The sequence below is a fragment of the Hylobates moloch genome, unplaced genomic scaffold (assembly GCF_009828535.3).
Source record: "Hylobates moloch isolate HMO894 unplaced genomic scaffold, HMol_V3 SCAFFOLD_20, whole genome shotgun sequence".
In the NCBI taxonomy this organism is placed as follows: domain Eukaryota; kingdom Metazoa; phylum Chordata; class Mammalia; order Primates; family Hylobatidae; genus Hylobates; species Hylobates moloch.
The window spans coordinates 49,701,332-49,724,115 of NW_026652295.1; the positions used below are offsets into that span (position 1 = coordinate 49,701,332).

The window sequence follows — 22,784 nt, forward strand, 5'->3', positions numbered from 1 at the left end:
GCACCTCTCCTCCTCCAAAGGAACGCAGTTCCTCACCAGCAACGGAACAAAGCTGGATGGAGGATGACTTTGATGAGTTGAGAGAAGAAGGCTTCAGACGATCAAACTACTCTGAGCTACGAGAGGAAATTCAAAACAATAGCAAAGAAGTTAAAAACTTTGAAAAAATATTAGAAGAATGGATAACTAGAATAACCAATGGAGAGAAGGGCTTAAAGGAGCTGATGGAGCTGAAAGCCAAGTTTCGAGAACTACGCGAAGATTGCAGAAGCCTCAGTAGCAGATGCGATCAACTGGAAGAAAGGGTATCACTGATGGAAGATGAAATGAATGAAATGAAGAGAGAAGGGAAGTTTAGAGAAAAAAGAATAAAAAGAAATGAACAAAGCCTCCAAGAAATTTGGGACTATGTGAAAAGACCAAACCTACATCTGATTGGTGTACCTGAAAATGATGGGGAGAATGGAACCAAGTTGGAAAACACTCTGCAAGATATTATCCAGGAGAACTTCCCCAATCTAGCAAGGCAGGCCAGCATTCAGATTCAGGAAATACAGAGAACGCCACAAAGATACTCCTCGAGAAGGGCAACTCCAAGACACATAATTGTCAGATTCACCAAAGTTGAAATGAAGGAAAAAATGTTAAGGGCAGCCAGAGAGAAAGGTCGGGTTACCCACAAAGGGAAGCCCATCAGACTAACAGCTGATCTCTCAGCAGAAACTCTACAAGCCAGAAGAGAGTGGGGGCCGATATTCAACATTCTTAAAGAAAAGAATTTTCAACCCAGAATTTCCTATCCCACCAAACTAAGCTTCATAAGTGAAGGAGAAATAAAATACTTTACAGACAAGCAAACGCTGAGTGATTTTGTCACCACCAGGCCTGCCCTAAAAGAGCTCCTGAAGGAAGCACTAAACATGGAAAGGAACAACCGGTACCAGCCACTGCAAAAACATGCCAAACTGTAAAGACCATCGAGGCTAGGAAGAAACTATAGCAACTAACAAGCAAAATAACCAACTAACATCATAATGACAGGATCAGATCCACACATAACAATATTAACGTTAAATGTAAATGGGCTAAATGCTCCAATCAAAAGACACAGACTGGCAAACTGGATAAGGAGTCAGGACCCATCAGTGTGCTGTATTCAGGAAACCCATCTCACGTGCAGAGACACACATAGACTCAAAATAAAGGGATGGAGGAAGATCTATCAAGCAACTGGAAAACAAAAAAAGGCAGGGGTTGCAATCCTAGTCTCTGATAAAATAGACTTTAAACCAACAAAGATCATAAGAGACAAAGAAGGCCATTACATAATGGTAAAGGGATCAATTCAACAAGAAGAGCTAACTATCCTAAATATATATGCACCCAACACAGGAGCACCCAGATTCATAAAGCAAGTCCTCAGTGACCTACAAAGGGACTTAAACTCCCACACACTAATAATGGGAGATTTTAACACCCCACTGTCAGCATTAGACAGATCAACGAGACAGAAAGTTAACAAGGATATCCAGGAATTGAACTCAGCTCTACATAAAGTGGACCTAATAGACATCTACAGAACTCTCCACCCCAAGTCAACAGAATATACATTTTTTTCAGCACCACACCACACCTATTCCAAAATTGACCACATAGTTGGAAGTAAAGCTCTCCTCAGCAAATGTAAAAGAACAGAAATTATAACAAACTGTCTCTCAGACCACAGTGCAATCAAACTAGAACTCAGGATTAAGAAACTCACTCAAAACCGCTCAACTACATGGAAACTGAACAACCTGCTCCTGAATGACTATTGGGTACATAATGAAATGAAGGCAGAAATAAAGATGTTCTTTGAAACCAACGAGAACAAAGACACAACATACCAGAATCTCTGGGACACATTCAAAGCAGTGTGTAGAGGGAAATTTATAGCACTAAATGCCCACAAGAGAAAGCAGGAAAGATCCAAAATTGACACCCTAACATCACAATTAAAAGAACTAGAAAAGCAAGAGCAAACACATTCAAAAGCTAGCAGAAGGCTAGAAATAACTAAAATCAGAGCAGAACTGAAGGAAATAGAGACACAAAAATCCCTTCAAAAAATTAATGAATCCAGGAGCTGGTTTTTTGAAAAGATCAACAAAATTGATGGACCGCTAGCAAGACTAATAAAGAAGAAAAGAGAGAAGAATCAAATAGATGCAATAAAAAACGAAAAAGGGGATACCACCACCGATCCCACAGAAATACAATCTACCATCAGAGAATACTACAAACACCTCTATGCAAATAAACTAGAAAATCTAGAAGAAATGGATAAATTCCTCGACAAATACACCCTCCCAAGACTAAACCAGGAAGAAGTTGAATCTCTGAATAGACCAATAACAGGTTCTGAAATTGTGGCAATAATCAATAGCTTACCAACCAAAAAGAGTCCAGGACCTGATGGATTCACAGCTGAATTCTACCAGAGGTACAAGGAGGAACTGGTACCATTCCTTCTGAAACTATTCCAATTGATAGAAAAAGAGGGAATCCTCCCTAACACATTTTATGAAGCCAGCATCGTCCTGATACCAAAACCTGGCAGAGACATAACCAAAAAAGAGAATTTCAGATCAATATCCTTGATGAACACTGATGCAAAAATCCTCAATAAAATAATGGCAAACTGAATCCAGCAGCACATCAAAAAGCTTATCCACCATGATCAAGTGGGCTTCATCCCTGGGATGCAAGGCTGGTTCAACATACGCAAATCAATAAATGTAATCCAGCATATAAACAGAACCAAAGACAAAAACCACATCATTATCTCAATAGATGCAGAAAAGGCCTTTGACAAAATTCAACAACCCTTCATGCTAAAAACTCTCAATAAATTAGGTATTGATGGGACGTATCTCAAAATAATAAGAGCTATCTACGACAAACCCACAGCCAATATCATACTGAATGGGCAAAAACTGGAAGCATTCCCTCTGAAAACTGGCACAAGACAGGGATGCCCTCTCTCACCGCTGCTATTCAACATAGTGCTAGAAGTTCTGGCCAGAGCAATCAGGCAGGAGAAGGAAATAAAGGGTATTCAATTAGGAAAAGAGGAATTAAAATTGTCCCTGTTTGCAGATGACATGATTGTATATCTAGAAAACCCCATTGTCTCAGCCCAAAATCTCCTTAAGCTGATTAGCAACTTCAGCAAAGTCTCAGGATACAAAATTAATGTACAAAAATCACAAGCATTCTTGTACACCAATAACAGACAAACAGAGAGCCAAATCATGAGTGAACTCCCATTCACAATTGCTTCAAAGAGAATAAAATACCTAGGCATCCAACTTACAAGGGATGTGAAGGACCTCTTCAAGGAGAACTACAAACCACTGCTCAATGAAATCAAAGAGGATACAAACAAATGGAAGAACATTCCATGCTCATGGGTTGGAAGAATCAATATCGTGAAAATGGCCATACTGCCCAAGGTAATTTATAGATTCAATGCCATCCCCATCAAGCTACCAATGACTTTCTTCACAGAATTGGAAAAAACTACTTTAAAGTTCATATGGAACCAAAAAAGAGCCCGCATCGCCAAGTCAATCCTAAGCCAAAAGAACAAAGCTGGAGGCATCACGCTACCTGACTTTAAACTATACTACAAGGCTACAGTAACCAAAACAGCATGGTACTGGTACCACACCAGAGACATAGATCAATGGAACAGAACAGAGCCCTCAGAAATGATGCCGCATAGCTACAACTATCTGATCTTTGACAAACCTGACAAAAACAAGAAATGGGGAAAGGATTCCCTATTTAATAAATGGTGCTGGGAAAACTGGCTAGCCATATGTAGAAAGCTGAAACTGGATCCCTTCCTTACACCTTATACAAAAATTAATTCAAGATGGATTAAAGACTTATATGTTAGACCTAAAACCATTAAAATCCTACAAGAAAACCTAGGCGATACCATTCAGGACATAGGCATGGGCAAGGACTTCATGTCTAAAACACCAAAAGCAATGGCAACAAAAGCCAAAATCGACAAATGGGATCTCATTAAACTAAAGAGCTTCTGCACAGCAAAAGAAACTATCATCAGAGTGAACAGGCAACCTACAGAATGGGAGAAAATTTTTGCAACCTACTCATCTGACAAAGGGCTAATATCCAGAATCTACAATGAACTCAAACAAATTTACAAGAAAAAAACAAACAACCCCATCAAAAAGTGGGCAAAGGACATGAACAGACACTTCTCAAAAGAAGACATTTATGCAGCCAAAAAACACATGAAGAAATGCTCATCATCACTGGCCATCAGAGAAATGCAAATCAAAACCACAGTGAGATACCATCTCACACCAGTTAGAATGGCCATCATTAAAAAATCAGGAAACAACAGGTGCTGGAGAGGATGTGGAGAAATAGGAACACTTTTACACTGTTGGTGGGACTGTAAACTAGTTCAACCATTGTGGAAGTCAGTGTGGCGATTCCTCAGGGATCTCGAACTAGAAATACCATTTGACCCAGCCATCCCATTACTGGGTATATACCCAAGGGACTATAAATCATGCTGCTATAAAGACACATGCACACGTACGTTTATTGCGGCACTATTCACAATAGCAAAGAGTTGGAACCAACCCAAATGTCCAACAACGATAGACTGGATTAAGAAAATGTGGCACATATACACCATGGAATACTATGCAGCCATAAAAAATGATGAGTTCGTGTCCTTTGTAGGGACATGGATGAAACTGGAAAACATCATTCTCAGTAAACTATTGCAAGGACAAAAAACCAAACACCGCATGTTCTCACTCATAGGTGGGAATTGAACAATGAGAACTCATGGACACAGGAAGGGGAACATCACACTCCGGGGACTGTTGTGGGGTGGGGGGAGGGGGGAGGGACAGCATTAGGAGATATACCTAATGCTAAATGACGAGCTAATGGGTGCAGGAAATCAACATGGCACATGGATACATATGTAACAAACCTGCACATTGTGCACATGTACCCTAAAACCCTGAAGTATAATAAAAAAAAAAAAAAAAAGAAAACCAATTACCCGTGCAACCTTGAGCAAGTAACTCAACCTCTCTGAGCCTCAGCTCCTCAGCTCTAACTCCCCAGCATCCTTGGTTTCTAACTCAGGTTAGAGGCAAAGCTGTTGCCACAAGAAGACTTTAGAGCAAGAGTTTTCAACCTCAGCACTATCAATATTTTAGGGGTTGGATAATTCTTTGTCGTAGCGGCTGTTCTGTGCATTATAGGATGTTCAACAGCTTCCCTGGCCTCCACCCACCAGATGCCAATAGCACTTCCCCAGTTGCGACAACCGAAACTGTCTCCATACATTGCCAACTCTTCCCTGGGGGGACAAAATCACCTCCACTGGGTGCCCCTGCAGAAGAGATGAGGCTGAAGAAGGGAGGAGCTCAAGCCTGAACCATTTAGCCCCAACTCCCACAGCAGCCCAACTGGGAAAAGACTAGAAACTACCGCCATGAGCTCCACCACTCCAGCAAAACTCACTCTGGTTCCCAAAGGGCAAATCAGCTGCACTTCTTTTACAAGGGTGGTGGAGCTATCGAAGCAAAGGATGTAAGAGGTGTTTGTGAAATGCATCAGACAATTCAATCCATCAATAATGACAACAGCCGGGCGCGGTGGCTCACGCTTGTAATCCCAGCACTTTGGGAGGCCGAGGCGGGCGGATCACGAGGTCAGGAGATCGAGACCACGGTGAAACCCCGTCTCTACTAAAAATACAAAAAAATTAGCCGGGCGTGGTGGCGGGCGCCTGTAGTCCCAGCTACTCAGAGAGGCTGAGGCAGGAGAATGGCGTGAACCCGGGAGGCGGAGCTTGCCGTGAGCCGAGATTGCGCCACTGGACTGCAGCCTGGGTGACAGAGCAAGAATCCGTCTCAAAAAAAAATAAAAAATAAAAAATAATGACAACAACTAGAGTAACAATAATTAGCCTTCACTGGGTCCTAACTGTGCAGGTACTTTACTAGATTATCTCATTTAATCTATACCACAGTCCTGAGAGATAGACCACATTACTGTCCATTTTACAGATGAGTGAATGAAGGCATACTGTACTTCAGACAGACTTGGAAGGCACATTGGGTGTGGAATCAGCATTTAAAACCAGACACAGTCTGCACTCTTAGAGATCAAAGAAAATATTGTAGCAAATAAAGTTTCACAAGTCTCACAGCTAATACAAAGGCATTCCTAGGTAACAACACACAAGTGGGGGCCAGTGGTGTCCGTTCATACCTGAAACAGCAGTCAAGAGACCTAGAACCTCAGCCTGAAACAGCCTGGGCAGATCACGGCAATCATTCCTTTGTGCTTCTGAGTTTTCAGTCTCGAATCCAGAGAGCAATACCAATACCTACCCACCTGACCCAGAAGCACAAAGACTGCTACTCACGTGTGTATACTGATCTAGCCGATAGCCCTTCTGGGCAGCCGGAGGAGTTAGGACAAGGTGTCGAGGCTGACGGAGGCTGAACCTGCCACAGAAGGGCTCCATCCCACTGGTGAGGTCCCCATCAGAGTTGGCAACTTCTGGGCCTGGATGCAGTTCAGATAAAATAGAAAGACAGGCATAGCTGTTAAACAAGACAGAGCTCCCTGATATGTGTGCATGAGGATTTTAGAGTATCTCACTTAAGAAAACCCCCGTTCTAACCCAATTACCCATGCAACCTTGAGTAAGTAACTCAACCTCTCTGAGCCTCAGTTCCTCAACTCTAACTCCCCAGCATCCTTGGTTTCTAACTCAGTTAGGGACAAAGTTGTTGGCACAAGAAGACTTTAGAGCAGGAGTTTTCAACCTCAGCACTATTAATATTTTAGGAGCTGGATAATTCTTTGTTGTAGGGGCTGTCCTGTTCACCATGATATGGGCCCCTCAGCCCTGGGAGAGCTGGCCACAGCATGAGTGCTCAGCACCCCTGGCTTGAAGGCTCCAGCTCTAAGAAACTCATTCTGTGTTCCTGGAGCCTTGAAAATCCTTTAGCATTTTCTCTGTGTAGCAGGATATGAAAAACTATTGAGAAGCAAAAAGACAAGGAATATCAAGATGGAAGAGGTGTTCAAAAATAACTAGAATTTAGTTCACCTTAGTAGTAGTTTTAAAAACATACCCTCACATTTTAAGAATTTCTTAAGACTACTTTCTTAAGTAGTAATTCCTTTAGATGTACTTTGAAGAAGATTAGTATGGTTTTGGCTATGTTTGCATGTTTCTCACCTATGTCTTTGACTTTTTCCCACCGTGTGGCATGGGGAGTATAGGAGGGTGCTGCACTCTACCTCACAGCCCAGGAGGAATGCCTTTCCTTTCTACTGACGCCCGCCGAGCATCACCCTCCCAAGCACAGCGCAGTGCAGTCCCTCGGCCACTCAGTGTCCAAATCCAGGTTTCATATTTTTTTTTACTCTGTTATCACCTTGGAGAGGAAATGGGGATTGTTCTCATTTTATAGCAAGAAAGAAGACCATGATGAAAAAGACAATCAGAATGTGTGAAGCCAGGGACAGCACCTCCTTCGAATCCAAGCCGGAGAAGGATGTTAGCCCAAAGGGGTTCCAGTTTGCATTTTACTGCAAGTAACTCCTCAATGGTTGTTTGAATCTATTACAAAGGAAAAAATGCCAGGAATTTATATCATGAGCATAAAGACCACCCCCAGTTCTCCCACCCCCATCCCTCATTTTTTGAAGAAGTCTCCCACCAGATGGGCTGTGGCATTTGCAGGGATTGGCTGACTAGAGACATTGTCCCAAGTAAGGAAGAAGTTTCCTCTGCCTGACACATTCAGCACCTACAAAAGTCAAGAGAGACAAGACTAAATGACAGTGCTAATTAAGCCAGAGAGACAATCTAAGAACACAGGACATTCCTCCTCAGCTTGCTATTTCCTTTTTATTATAATTTTAACTTTTCAATGCTTTAACATTCAGAAATCTCTGAGGAACACAGCGTCATAGCCTAATGAGAACTTCTGTTGGAATAATAGAGATGTCAGTCTCCCTATTTATCTGTGCGCCTTGATTGAGAGTATGAGATGTAACAGTTGCCACTGAATGCTGCACTTTCAGCCCCTCTCACCAATTGCTTTCTCCCAAGGGTAGCCCAGCAGGCAGAAGCAACTCCATGGCATGCACCCTCTCTTGGAGGCTTATGCAGTCTCTGCTTTGCTTCCAACACATCAACACATTCCCTGTAGGGCACATTATACTTTTGCTACTGAGTAAGTTCTATGCAGCTTTTTTTTTTTTTAGATGGAGTCTCACTCTGTCACCACGCTGGAATGCTGTGGCGTGATGTCGGCTCACTGCAACCTCCGACTCCCTGGTTCAAGCAATTCTCCTGCCTCAGCCTCCCAAGTAGCTGTGATTACAGGCACATGCCACCATGCCCAGCTAATTTTTGTATTTTTAGTAGAGACAGGGTTTCATCATGTTGGCCAGGATGGTCTCGATCTCTTGACCTTGTGATCAGCCCGCCTTGGCCTCCCAAAGTGCTGGGATTACAGGCGTGAGCCACTACACCTGGCCAGCTTTTAATCTCTTAAATCACTTGTTACTTTCTACTTTGTTCTATGGTTATTTGTGTACATGTTTTACTATTAGACTGTAAGCTTTAGAGGGCAGAGTTCATATTGATTTGTCTTTGTACACCAAAAAGTGAACAACAAAAAACTATAATACATAAAAACTCTTCAACAAAAATATGGGGCACAGCTCAGAGACCTAAAGGACATGACATTTTCAAAGTAGACTTAGAAAACACAGCCTATAGGGAAAGAGGACCTGAATCAGTCAAAAATTACGGAATTTAATGTGTATATGCTCACATGCATGCATGCACACGTGTCGGGCGTGTGTTTAGAGGACCTTGTCTCTTTTCTGGGAAATAAGTTTCTAAAAGAAGACTTACTTGGAACTTAAATTCCTAAAACTAACTCAATGAGTAAGATAATCTCAGGAATAAGACATCACGTTTTTGTAAACATCTTCACTATGCTGTTAAAGAGATATCCTATTTCTTTGACAGCAAGGTTATAATGACCCCTCAGGTCCCCAGGCTCCCAGTCAGTGCTCCTGCTACGTGGGACTTTATTCCTTCCAGAGTTCAGCTCCATGGGACTGGGAAGAGACACAGACCTGTACTTCTGGAAGCCTCTGGGCTCGGACTCGGATCTGGTGTTTCTCCCGTAGGTAAGTGGTGACCACATCAGGATTCAGCCAGGTGTTGTGAATCTGGACACCAATCCTCATCCCCCTGCTTGGGGCTATCCCATGATGCTCTGCTTCCAGGTAATACTTGGCTCCACCCAACAGCTCCAACTTGGGAGACTTCTGCTGCCAGGTCCCTTCATCCCTATTCTGCTCCCAGGAGTCAAACCAGTCAGCAGTGCCAACGCTGATGGAGGCCACTTTCACCTGTGCCCAAATAAGCATATCATGATCCATACTATGAAGCTTCCAGGCATCTCTTTCTCAGACACTAAGTGTCTGAACTGCTACTAACAAGACAGTTTTGAACTGGTCTGCCTTTTAACATAACATAACCCAGTTACCTCGGCCCTGTGGTTATTTATGCTTCTCCAGCTCTCTATCTATCTATCTATATATATATATATATATATATATATATATATATATATATTTCAATTGAGTAGTACTCAAATGAGACTAGATGGGCCATGTTCAGAGAAGGAACAACCAACCTAAACCCTAGGATTACATGACACTATGGAGAAGGTAGTATTAAGCCCTTCAGAGACCTGGAATGACTTGATCACATCAAAATCTATGACATTTCTCCAATAAACTAGCAAATCAATTTCAGAGAAACATAGTAATAATTTGAGGAAAATATTGTGATTCTTTGTCAATAGCATAAGTGCATTTTGGCTGCTGTTAAAGGCATCTTTTCTTATCCTTCAGTGTTGATGGGGAATTCCTACATATAGCCGCCTACATCTCCACCCAAAATTAGTGGAAAAGGCACAAGTTTTGGAGTCAGGTAAATTTGGGGTTGAATCCTGAATGTGCCTTTTGCTATCCAAGTGGATTGGGCACACAATCTTTCTTTTTTTCTTTCTTTTTTTTTTTTTTTTTTGGTCTCACTCTGTTGCCCAGACTGGAGTGCAGTGGCAGCCACAACTGCCCAAGGCTCAGGTGATCCTCCTGCCTCAGCCCCTCAAGTAGTTGGGACTACAGGCATGCACCACCATGCCTGGCTAATTTTTGTATTTTTAATAGAGACAGGGTTTTATCATGTTGCCCAAGCTGGTCTCAAACTCCTGGGCTCAAGTGATCTGCCTGCCTCAGCCTCCCAAAGCACTAAGATTACAGGCATGAGCCACCACACCTGGCCCACACAATCTTTCTAAGCCTCAATTTCTTCATGTGGAAAAGATACATACATATATCTTTATGTATATATGTGTATATACACACAAACACATACGTAATATATATGCATATATACATACATACATACATTTTGCAGAGATGCAGTGAAAACTAGAGACAAGGTCTATAAAAGATGTAGCATAATATTTGGCTTACAGTAAATGCTCAATAAATAGTAGGTTCACGTTCAAATTCTTTTTCAACAATTAAAGTTCCTGATCATCCAATGGCATGTTAAACTATCTGTAAAACATGAGAGCCTTAACTTTGATTCTTTCTTTCTTCATGGGTATAGGACTGGCAACAGAGAAAAGGAAAATGAGAAGACAGTGAATACCTTAGTCCTTGGTTCCTCTGACCAGCTGAAATGCAAGGAAGCTTGGCTGTCTGCCTGAATCCAGAAAGTGTAATTATTTGTCTCTGGAGCCACAAAGAACCCACTGAGCCGTGCTCTGTAAAGTGCAAGAACATAGAGTCAAGCAAGAGTAACCAAGGCCTGAATCACTGAACCAACAAATGTCTGCCCTTGTACTTTGTCTTCTTTTATGGTAATGAAGAACAACCTGATTCTTTTTTTTTTTTTTTTTTTTTTTGAGACGGAGTCTCGCTCTGTCCCCCGGGTTGGGCTCAGGTGGTGAATCTCGGCTCACTGCAAGCTCCGCCTCCTGGGTTCACGCCATTCTCCTGCCTCAGCCTCTCCGAGTAGCTGGGACTACAGGCGCCCGCCACCACGCCCGGCTAATTTTTTTTTGTATTTTTAGTAGAGACGGGGTTTCACCGCGGTCTCGATCTCCTGACCTCGTGATCCGCCCGCCTCGGCCTCCCAAAGTGCTGGGATTACAAGCGTGAGCCACCGCGCCCGGCCTCATGAACAACCTGATTCTTCCGCCACATGATTGTCCAGAATATTCTAGAAAGAGATATAGCACCTGACTAGTCTCAGTAGCCCAAAACATCTCTACATTGGACACAAATCCCCTTGCTGTTGTGTCATGTTTGGGAAAGTTGTAGCCACAGCACACAGCTATACGGAGGCTTAGCTGATAAAACCACCTAATACAGCTATTGCAGGCCCTGGATCGTGGTAGAAGCTCAATCTATCGTAAATATTATTCTTATTATTAGAAATAAAGACAGATTGCTTATCAGAATTTGCTCTGAGCTTACCGGCTATCTCAACACCTGCAGACAGCATTTTTCTAATTAAAAATATTATGATCACCGGATAAGCGTCAATTCAAAATGTCAACAATTTCAAATTAAAACCCATCAGATGCAACTTTGAAGAAGATTACAGGCAATTTCATAAAACATTTTTAAAAGATCATATTTTTAATATTTACATTCCAGCAACCTATTATTATAGGCAGATATAGTTAAGGAACTGATTAGACTGTGTAAATAAATACCAAGAATATTTTCTGATAATGCTATTTTCTTAAATCTTCAGATCAATATAAAGATGTTTTTAAATTTTGCTTTAATGTATATACATTATCTCTATTTTTTAGATAATTTTATACCTAAAAATAGCTTCAAAAATAACTATTTTAAAGGTCCACAATATAATTACATTAACTTACCAATAAATAAATATTTTAATTTTTTAATTTAAAATTTTTAGATTTTAAAGAGATTAATGAGAGAGGGAATGGAAAATTAGTTACTACCTGGCTTGTGGTTCCTCAAAATGGCAGTTAAAGGGACATACCCTGCAAGACCTACTATAGAAGTCGAAATGTTCTTTTGCCTTTTGGGGTAGGCTGACTCACTCCTTAACACTCCCGAATACACCAAATGTAGCTGAAAGATTTTCCTTTGAACATTATTAAATGGTCGTTAAAAACTATGACAAAGATGAATTATTAGGTGCTACAATGGACCACAAATTAACTGCCACATTTTTGTTTCTTTATTTCTTTGTTTAAAGACAGAGTCTCACTCTGTTGCCCAGGCTGGAGTGCAGTGGTGTGATCATGGCTCACTGCCGCCCCAAACTCCTGAGCTCAAACAATTCTCCACTTCAGCCTCTCAAGTAGCTACAGGTGCACACCACCACACCTGACTAATTTTTTATTTTTTACTTTTTAGAGACAGGGCCTAGTCCCAAACTCCTAGACTCAGGCGATCCTCCTGCCTCAGCCTCCCAAGTAGATGGGATTACAGGCTCAAGCCATAGCATCCAGCCTTAACTGCCACTTTAAAACCATAAACTCATGGTTAAGTACCTAGTAAGTAAGGCTTCAGGAGACACTTTCCTGCTCACAGATTACCAACCCTACTTGGCTTATTCAATGCCTAAAAATTCTCTAAGCTTTTCATTACACAATTGAGTTGAAATCTATTAGACTGGTGCAAAAGTAATTGCGGTTTTTGCCATTACTTTCAATGGTAAAAATGGTAAAATATTTGGAGGAGGTCACAGACTGGCTGAAATTCACACTCATGAGTCACAGCCATCCTCTCTAAGAGGGATTTCAAAGGGAAAAGAGATCCGTCATTCAGTAAAGGATCTATCCTTCAACATATACACTGAGAACACACTAAGGAAACAGTGTTCTAAGCAATTTTCAAGCTTTTATATTTTTAAGCTTACTTGAGAATACTAGAAATTTTGGCTACATCCTTGAAGGGACTAAAAAGACTAAAGGAATTACACACCATTAAACAGGAAAATTAGAATCATGATGCCATCACCACTACTGAAACAACGTCTCACAGAACCTGCAAGAGCTTCCCCTGCTATACAAGGGCCATTGGGTTGACCTTCAGCACTGGAAGGTTGTTCCTACAGAATGCTGCCTAGACTTTGCTCCCTCATGTACCCAAAGGGCGAATTCTTAGATCTTTCTTTGGCATCAACCAGATGTTAGTTTTACCTCTTAACCATGTACCTAAAGCATGTTTTACTCTGCTGTCTTTCAAGTCTCCCGGCCTGCTCAGCTCAATGTTCGCTGATAATCATCTCCAAAACAGATTGTAAACTCAGTTGTGGAAAATACATTTTACATATTGATCAAAATTTGTCCCTGCACTAGCATGACCAACACTGATTGAGAATACTGTCAAACTCTGTTGTTGCTGAATTGGCTAGTGTTATAAATTCCTGGAAATCTCGATACCTTCCTTATCTGTCTCCTAGCCTCACCTAGGTTAGTAAAGGTGCTTTTGATGTGGGCTCCCCGACTTTTCCTACAACATACCTGAAAGGTTGTCCTTCCTTTGACCAAAACCCAAATGGAGAACTGGCATTAGGGACAATCTGCCACCTGTACCCTGGGGTGGCTTCAGTCAGTTCCAATCCCTCAACAGCATCTCCAACTTCAAAAAGAAGCCCTCGATTGCCTGTAAGACATGTAGATCTCATAAACATTACAGGGCACACCTTCCCAAATTGGGGAACTACTTCATTTCAAATTACAAGGTGAAAGATGACCCAGATGCTACCTGTAAAGGTGAGTCAACCTGGAGCCAGATAGAGTAGTTATATGAAAGGTTCTGTAGTTAATATGAAATACAAATGTTCTGGAAAGCAGTAAACATTCCATGGGTCAGGAGTTAGCCTTTTTAGCAAGAGTGCCTAGAGAAGAGAATCAAGTCCTGGAGAAAATGTGAATGAGCAAACAGAAGCTGAGGCTGAGTAAAAGGAGGACAATGTGACTGTGTGCTGTTGACGTGGCTTGGCCTTGTGCTTCCCAAAGCCGGAAGTGGGCTTCAGTATCTTTTAAGGCCCAGTTCTGCTGTGAAATTCAATTCCTTAAAGTCCTTTTTTTTCCCATAACATTGGCAATCCTTAAGTTTCTCAAGTGTCATAGCCTCAATTTGTGGACCTGCACACAGAGCCAAATATGTGGCATGCTGCTATTATATGACATTTTAAATGATATTGTATTAATATGTATTTTGTATTAAGCAAACCCTGAGGCCAAAGGCACAGGTACAATCAATATTGAATGCTAACTTGGGCTGAGGGTAAAACTCTGGAATCACAGCTAGACGTGTAGCTTTGAGCAAATTCCTTGATGTCCTTGCGTCTTCATTTTCTCATGCATCAAAATGGGACCAATAATAAAATAGCAATAATACACTAGGACCAAGGGAAAATATATACTCAAAGAGCCTGGAATACAGTAAGTGCTCAATAAAGGTAATTGTGGTAATTATTATTTTAAACTAATACTGTTGTTCCTCAACAACTCCTAAAAGGGAGAGGTGGATAAGGAATAAACAGAAAAGTAAGAGCATATTTTGAAACTATTACTTTAAACCAGGGTTTCTCAACCCCAGCACTATTGATATTTTAGGCTGGGTAACTGTTGTGAGGGGGTGTCCTATGCATTGCAGAATGTCTAGCAGCCTTCCCGGCCTCTGCCCACTAGATGTCAGTATCATCACCACTACCATCACTTCCGGTCTAACAGCCAAACATGTTTCTACACATTGCTACGTGTCCCCGGAGGGGCAACATTGCCCCTGGTTGAGAACAATTGGTTTCCGTAGTAATTCCCCCAGCTTCTGTGGAAGAAACTTCAAAAGCCCTTCATAAAGGACATCACTAACTGTCAAACCAGCTGCATTCAGGAAATTATCCTACCACTACTCAAGTAGCTAAAGCAGGAAATACTCAAAAAGGGAGCTGACTCTCTATTTCCTGACAGGAAACACACATTATCTCAATTACTTGTTTCAGTAGTTTTGTTTCCTCGGATGGAAGCTTTCCCTGAGTAAAAACTGCAGATCTGGGAGGTGGAGAATTCTCAAGCCAAAACTTTGCATACATTTTCACACCTGAATGCCCTTTCTTTAGAAAAGTTTCTTCCCCTGCTGGGCAACTTTCCTTGTAGGTGCTGTGCCTCTGGAGTTGACTCTCACTGCCTGTAGTTTAACCATTAAGTCAGCCCCTTGGGCACAGACGTGCAGCCTGTGGTTCTTGGCTGGGTAACATACCAACTGCCCTTCATCCCTGACTACACTTGAGCCTTCAGTTCTAATGCTCAGCAGAAAAGTGCTCCAGTGTTGTGCTCTTAATTTGCTGCTGTAGGGTGGATGCTTTACACAGAGAAGGACAGCTGGAAGCTCCCTTGCCTCCTCCATTTCTGCCCACTTCAGGCATAACCTGGTGGCAACATCACAATATATCCCTGTTTCTCAAAGCAGCAGACAGATGCCCACAGGGGAGAAAAATTCATATTTAAATGCATCCCATTGTGCCCTACTCTCCGTCCTTGTCTAATGCTGTTGTTCTGAGCATAGCAGAGCACACTCTAATGCTCCTGTCTTCTTAGCCAGTGGACGTGCAACTGACCCATTGAACGAAGGTGGGCAGTTTGGGGGTTTCTTCCAGTAGCTATAACAATATCTTGAGGGCAGTTATGCTTTCTAGACCATGGTCTCTTCTGGACGCCACTGGCCATACAGCTGGCTGGGGCTAGAAGTGCAATGTCACTAAGCACCTGAATAAAGCTAAGAGCCTTCCTGAAAGGAGAGCCTTGACAATGGTATCGTGGACCCAGGGCTCACCGAGTAAGCCAGTCAAATAGACAAGAAAGAATTCAAACACTTTTATTTCTACTCACCAGCCCATCATGATTAAAGATATTCAGAGTTTATTGAACAGCCCTGGTGGCTTCCTTACCTGGCTGAGGGGTGGTGAGCCTCGCATCTTTTCCTGGAGCCCGAGTAGTGCACTCAATCTTCCTGGGAGACACGTGTCTAATATCACAAGGAATGCCTAAAGGGAATTAAAGAAATTTATGTGTGTGTGTGTGTGTATACATGTATATGTATATGTGTGTGGGTATATGTATAATTATATATATATATATATATATATAGAGAGAGAGAGAGAGAGAGAGAAAGAGAGAGAGGCAGTGGGAAGATGTGATGGCAAGACCAGACTGAAGTAGACAGGCTCCTCTTCTAAGGCAAAGGGCTGGGTGTGGATGGAATAGCAAAAGTTGTCACCCCAATTGAAGGAGCAAAGAGAGAGTGCAGAGCAGCAGAGCATAGGGCAGCTTGGAGAATTCAGAAGGAAAGCCATGCAATGGAGTGCTCTTCATTGGGGACATACTGAACCACTTAGCTGAGCATGGGAGGTAAGTGTGACATGACAGTGTGAGGACACTCTTGGTGTCACCAACTACAGAAGCATCCCACCTACTACAGGACCTGGCAAAACAAAAGGCTCTAGACAGGTCCACAAAAGGGTTTGCCAAGGTTGGGGTGCGGGGGATTTCCAGAATAATCTGCATAGCAAATGCCCACCCACTCTTGCTTGTCTATATCAAGATAGCTAACAAGGGAGAGTGAAGAGAGAGGCTGTTTTCAGTAGAAGTAAACCTTTGTCAAGAAGGAGCTGTACTTCTTTCTTTCTCTTCACTCACAAGATAGGGGCACCTGAGGGAATTGCCTGTGCATTGTGAGTGTGTCTACGGGACATTCTGTTCCTGTGACCCATGTACTGTAGGACCGAAATCCCACCTGGTCTCAACCAAACACATGACTTATCAAACATGGTAAGTCAGAAGGGGCAAAGCTTGCTTACTCCTGCATCCCTCATGCCATACAGACATATAATCTCCTAGAGCATCTAAAACTATGAACTATTTTCAGCCATTTCAACATAGTTACCTGCAACGGTAACCTGGGCAGAATTGTCAAAAAAGTCTCCTGTAATTGTGATGTCTGTTCTTCCCCCAAGGCTCCCAGTTTCTGGAAACACAGATAATATTTCTGCAAGAGTTAAAAATAAAAAGTAAGCTTCCAAATATAGACCAGAATATGACCTAGATAATAATATAACAATAGGAGATATTAATAATTTATTTCTTACTTTAACTTTCTAAGTCCAGCAACAGTTGAATTTTTTTCTAGTAATAACTGTTTAAAAATGCACATATTAAGAAAAAGACCAGAAGTATACATTATCGAGGATCAATATTTGAAAGGAAAGGGAAATGTGGAGTCATTCATGGTATCAGCAAAAGCCCCTAGGTACCATGATGTTTTCTCAGAAAATCTGTCTCCTGACCTCAAGGACAATATTGACAAGTCAGGGAACAGTAAGTTACAACACAAGGAGGAACCAACTTTGGGTACACTGGGAAAGGTTTCAGTTCACCCATATGAATCTGTAATTTGCTCTAAGCAGAAGACTGAATTTCACTGTCTTTAGGACCCTCCCACTCTTCCCCACACTGAATGCTCCTTCCCCACATGCACCTCACACCTCATACCCAGTTCTTTCATGCTGCTCCTGATTGTTTGAAATTGCCTACAGTGGCTTAGGCCTGTAATCCCAGAACTTTGGGAGGCCGAAGCGAGTGGCAGGTGGATCACCTGAGGTCAGGAGCTTGACACCAACCTGACCAATATGGTGAAACCCTGTCTCTACTAAAAATACAAAAATTAGCCAGGTTCCGTGGTGTGCACTTGTAATCCCAGCTGCTTGGGAGGCTGAGACAGGAGAATTGCTTGAACCCAGGAGGCGGAGGTTGCACTGAGCTGAGATGGCACCACTGCACTCCAGCCTGAGTGACAGAGCGAGACCCTGTCTCAAGAAAACATAAAATAAAAAATTTTTAAAAAGAAATTACCTACAGTAATATGACACATAGTCCCCAGAATTTAGCTTTATCTCATTCTTTCCTCTCCTATGATCAAGCTTTGACATTTCTAAGATTCATTCCCTCCAGAGAAAAGAGGAGTTGCATTTTGTGTAAACTGAAGGTACAAAAGCTAATGATGAATGGTTACCCCTGAAAAATAGACATTTTAGGAGGTTATTTTATACTGCTTTTTGTCTTGCCCATGAGACAAAGCAGAGGAGACATATGGAGGCAAAGATTGATCCCTTACACTCAGATACCAAAATTCACCGCTAAACCATAATAACCCCCTGCTTTTAACCCACTATTTTATAATTTCTTTTTTTTAAAAACTAGCACTGGAATTTTGTATCAGCTTTACATAGAGATTAACACATTCTTTTGTTATGCATTCAAAATTACACAGATCAAAAACAAAACAATTTATGAAGTTCTTAAACTTTCAACATAGTTGTAGATATTTGATAATTTTTTTCAACATTCACAGAGCACCTATTATGTGGTACTAGGGATATAAAGATGAATACAAAATAGTTCCTGTCCTCGAGAAGATCAGCATGGTAAGGCACGTATGCAAAACTATCATTTAATACCTTGGGTCAGAGAAATTAGAGAGTATATGAAAGAACAGAGAAGTTTGGGAGTAGGATGGGAGTATTGAGGTGTAGAAGAAAATGTTTAGAGATGACACTAATCTGAGTCTTAGGATGAATTAGAAGTGGCCTAGCGAAGAGGAGAAGGAGAGGGCATTTAAAGCAAAAGATAGCCTGAGTGTGGACAGAAGAAATTGCACAGTGCATGTTAACTGTGGCTGGAGTATGAGAGACAGAGATAGAGCTGAGAAACAGACAAGGAGGAGGTCAGAAGTTTGACCCATTTCCAGTAGGGGATAGCAAGCCATAAGAGGATGGTGAGTAGGAGGGAACCATGCATCAGATACACGCTTGATGTAGAGAATGCGGTGGAGGGGCTTGAAGGGGCAGAGGGCAAGTCGGGGCCTCTAGAAACCACTGCAGCATATAACACAAGAGGTGATGGGGTCCAGAAATGGACAGTTGCTGTATAGATACATCATAAATAAGAGATAAAACTGGCAGAAATTGGTGATTGAATGGATATGGAAAGGAGGAGGAAAGAGAAATTTTGGATGAATTCCAAGATTCTTGCTCCTCTACCTCTTTAGACGACTTTTGGAATAAGAAGGATAAGCACCACTTTGTCAATTTTAGAGATGCTTAAGGCTCAAAAAGCTTAAAAGGCTTAACCACACTCAACTAGTGATTGAATGTCAGCCCCTGAGGAGCTCAGCCCAGGGCTCTTCATGGCTGTCTACACCCTCTCTTCCCACAGCCTGCTCTGCTGTGAAGAAGTTCAGGCCTGTGAGTCCTGATCCCAAGAAGACATTGGCCCTGGAAATGTAAAAGAGCTGTGTCGTCAGAGATACCTGTCAGCCTATCAATCATTCTAGGGTTTGATAGCGATGGGCAGGCTCACAAAAACCTTGGAATGGAGTGGCAAGAAGAGGGTGCTTCCCACCATATATTGGCTATGGACATAAGATTTGGAATTAGAACTACACATTCTAGCACTAAGACCTTTGGCTTTGGACAAGATACTTTGTTTATCTGAGTCTGTTTCCTTATCTGTAAAATGGGGCTAATGTTAATCCATCTCATAGTTAAGTGAAATAAATATTGAGATTGTATGTAAGACACTTAACAAGGTCTGACATTCTTCCCGTAGCAGCTATCACTATCACCATTACCTTGGGTGCTTCTTCAAACTTACCCCAAGCAGACTAGTAATACTGTTTAAAGAAAGGAAAAGTCAGGGTCAAAATGCAGCTGTTGCAGGATTAGGCTATCTAGAGGGTAAATGACATTTTCTCCATGACCTGTGAATTATCTTGCACTTTTGACAAAGGTAGATTTTGATTGCTTCTGGAATCTGAACCTACCCCCACAGACATTTCTTCAGTGGCCGTGTCACTGTATTCCATTCTAGGATCTAAGTATTCTTTAGTAGCCAGCTTTCTACTACCAAATCGAGTTCACAATTCCAAGCAAGCTTCCAATTTTCACATTCATTTTTTTAGTATGAGGGTTTACTCATCAGATGGCAACAGAACAGCTTAATATCAATATTAGTCATATATTGTTGAATGAACGCTCAGAGATGGATGTTAAAGTAACTGGAAAGATGTGCTTTAAGATTTTTTAAGTGCCACCTTTTTTCTTTTACTTTCAGAAGACAGAATAAGGCAAGATTCTCCTTTCTTTTATTCAGTTAATATCCATAGAATTTGTATAGAAGTTTATTATCGAGTCTTTTTTAATATATTAACTAAACCTGACATGGATACAAGCAATTTAATCTCAACCAAAAACACCAGGCTGTCTATGATTGTAGGGACAGCTTTGGGTGTCAATGGTCATCAAGAAATGGCGAAAAGATAGGGAAGGAGGGGCCAACATTGAGTGAGGCACAAGGGAAGGGGTACTTGGTGAAGGGGAATAGTACCTGAGTGTGTCTGGTATAGGAAAAGGTCCTGTTTAGCACTGATCAGCCATGCCTTCTTGTGGACCATCGACCTTCGAAAAAGACAAAGTTCTGTTTTGAATGAAAATATCAACTGGGATTGCATTTTTTTAGTCGGCTGCCTGAAAGGAAGATTGGGAACTAACCTCTATTGATCTTTAGAACAGTTGAAACAGCAGCTCCCTTGGATGACTAAAGAACAATACCAACAGGACAAAGTTGTTTTCTGATATATAAAATTATCATATGGTAATAATGCATGCTTCATAGGGTGTCCCAAATGTTCAATGAAATGATGAGTGTGAGAGGGCCTAGTCCTTAGTTGGCCTATAGTCAATACTCAGTAGACATTAATTTTATTTCTTCCAAAATGAGAAAGAGAGAAAATCTCCATACGTTGGGCTGTATAGCTATAATTGTCACTGTCATTACAATGCAATTATTATCAATTAGACCCTATGCTTTTAACAGAAACACCTGTCAAATTATGTAGGGGCAAAATATAAGGTAAGGATTCAGAATTCCAGAATGCTAATTTATCACTTCAAAGTGTGATAAAATGTGGACCCCTTCCATTTTCAAGAAGGCTCTTCCTAGATGGTACAATGTATTTCATGAAACCATGTTCCTTATAAGATACTTGTGACAGTTTTCAACCTACAGTACTTTGAAATTACTTAAGATTCAATTCCCAAAATTCTGTACCACCACCATATTGAAACACACATTGCCTACAGATTAGTGCAGAGGACACAATTTTATTCACCCAAGTAAAAAAGTCAAGGAGGACCCCGTCTCTACTAAAAAATACAAAAAATTAGCCGGGCGTGGTGGCGGGCGCCTGTAGTCCCAGCTACTCGGGAGGCTGAGGCAGGAGAATGGTGTGAACCCAGGAGGCGGAGCTTGCAGTGAGCCGAGATTGCGCCACTGCACTCCAGCCTGGGCGACAGAGCGAGACTCCGTCTCAAAAAAAAAAAGTCAAGGAGGTACATGTGGTCTCATTATACTATTCTGTTTGTCTATGTTTAAAATTTTCCATCATAAAAAGATAAACAAAGTAAGCAAGATGATATAAAATGAGGACAAATTTGCCTATTTCTATACCCAGTTACTTACTTTCCTTTGTTAAATACTGAGAAGCTAACATTCTGGGAGCCTGTAACACAAAGAAACACACATTAACTCAGAAATCTGCACGAATCTTCTGGGCCAGGCCATTGCTTTCATAAGCCCAAAGACTCCAATATCATCAAATTACCACCCAAACCTGTAATTTCTTTAGTGGTTCCCCCCTGCAAAAAAAAAAAAAAACACCTCACAAGTTTAGCATCATTAGCAATGTGGACTTCTAGCAATAAAAGGGCAAATGCAGTATTGCATAGCAGGGAAGAGCCCAGGCTTGGAGTTAGATGGAGCATCATTTAAATATTGATTTACTGGTAACTAACTTCAATTTTTCTCACCTGCAAAGCCAAAAAAATAATCCCACCAACTTCACAGGTGTATGTGAGCATTAAATTAGTTTCTATATGAGCTGTTTCATATAGTAGTGTTTTCCAGGGAATTCTCAACAAATAGTAATTATTGTTATTATTATTATCCTCATGAGAACCAATCTTGCAATTGCTTTTGTCTGGATACAAAGAAAGAAATGGATAAGACTTTAAAATTATGTTACTTCTCTAACAGACCGATGTAATCGCCTTCCACATGGCACTGCAGAGTCCCAAGACCATGGTCCGCCTGAATAGGATAACTAAGGAAAAGACAAACAGAGGTAAGAATGACCAGACAACTCACTACCAGAAGATCTGACTCTTTAATCAGGAAAGTAGACAGCAAAAGAAAACCAAATTTGCCAGAGAAAATGGTAGATACAGAAGGTATAATGAGTTCATTAGGGCAATGCTTAGGGTATTACTAACTAGTATATATATAGGGTAATACTAGTTAGTATTACCCTAAGCATTTGCCCTAATGAACTCATTATACCTTCTGTATTGTCCTTTATGGGGTTCATACTTGATAACAGATTTTTTAAAAATAAAGGTTTTGTTATACTTGTCATATGACACATTTGAAAAGAAAGGACCAAATGCTTAGGGTAATACTAGTTAGCACTAGGGCAAATGCTTAGGGTAATACTAACTAGTATTACCCTAA

General features: G+C 41.3%; 1 protein-coding gene across 1 annotated transcript in view; it reads right to left on the reverse strand.

Annotated features, from left to right (window-relative positions):
- Positions 1-22,784, reverse strand: part of PKHD1 (PKHD1 ciliary IPT domain containing fibrocystin/polyductin) — a 482,509-nt gene that overhangs the window by 445,886 nt on the left and 13,839 nt on the right. Inside the window, exons 8-18 of the mRNA XM_032141123.2 lie at positions 22,313-22,377; positions 21,738-21,777; positions 20,604-20,674; positions 17,107-17,208; positions 16,112-16,207; positions 13,680-13,821; positions 10,814-10,928; positions 9,220-9,498; positions 7,785-7,874; positions 7,594-7,684; positions 6,476-6,618 (exon numbers count right to left, since the gene is read on the reverse strand). Coding sequence (XP_031997014.1) covers positions 6,476-6,618; positions 7,594-7,684; positions 7,785-7,874; positions 9,220-9,498; positions 10,814-10,928; positions 13,680-13,821; positions 16,112-16,207; positions 17,107-17,208; positions 20,604-20,674; positions 21,738-21,777; positions 22,313-22,377 — 1,234 coding nt within the window. The remainder of the gene's footprint in view (positions 1-6,475; positions 6,619-7,593; positions 7,685-7,784; positions 7,875-9,219; positions 9,499-10,813; positions 10,929-13,679; positions 13,822-16,111; positions 16,208-17,106; positions 17,209-20,603; positions 20,675-21,737; positions 21,778-22,312; positions 22,378-22,784) is intronic.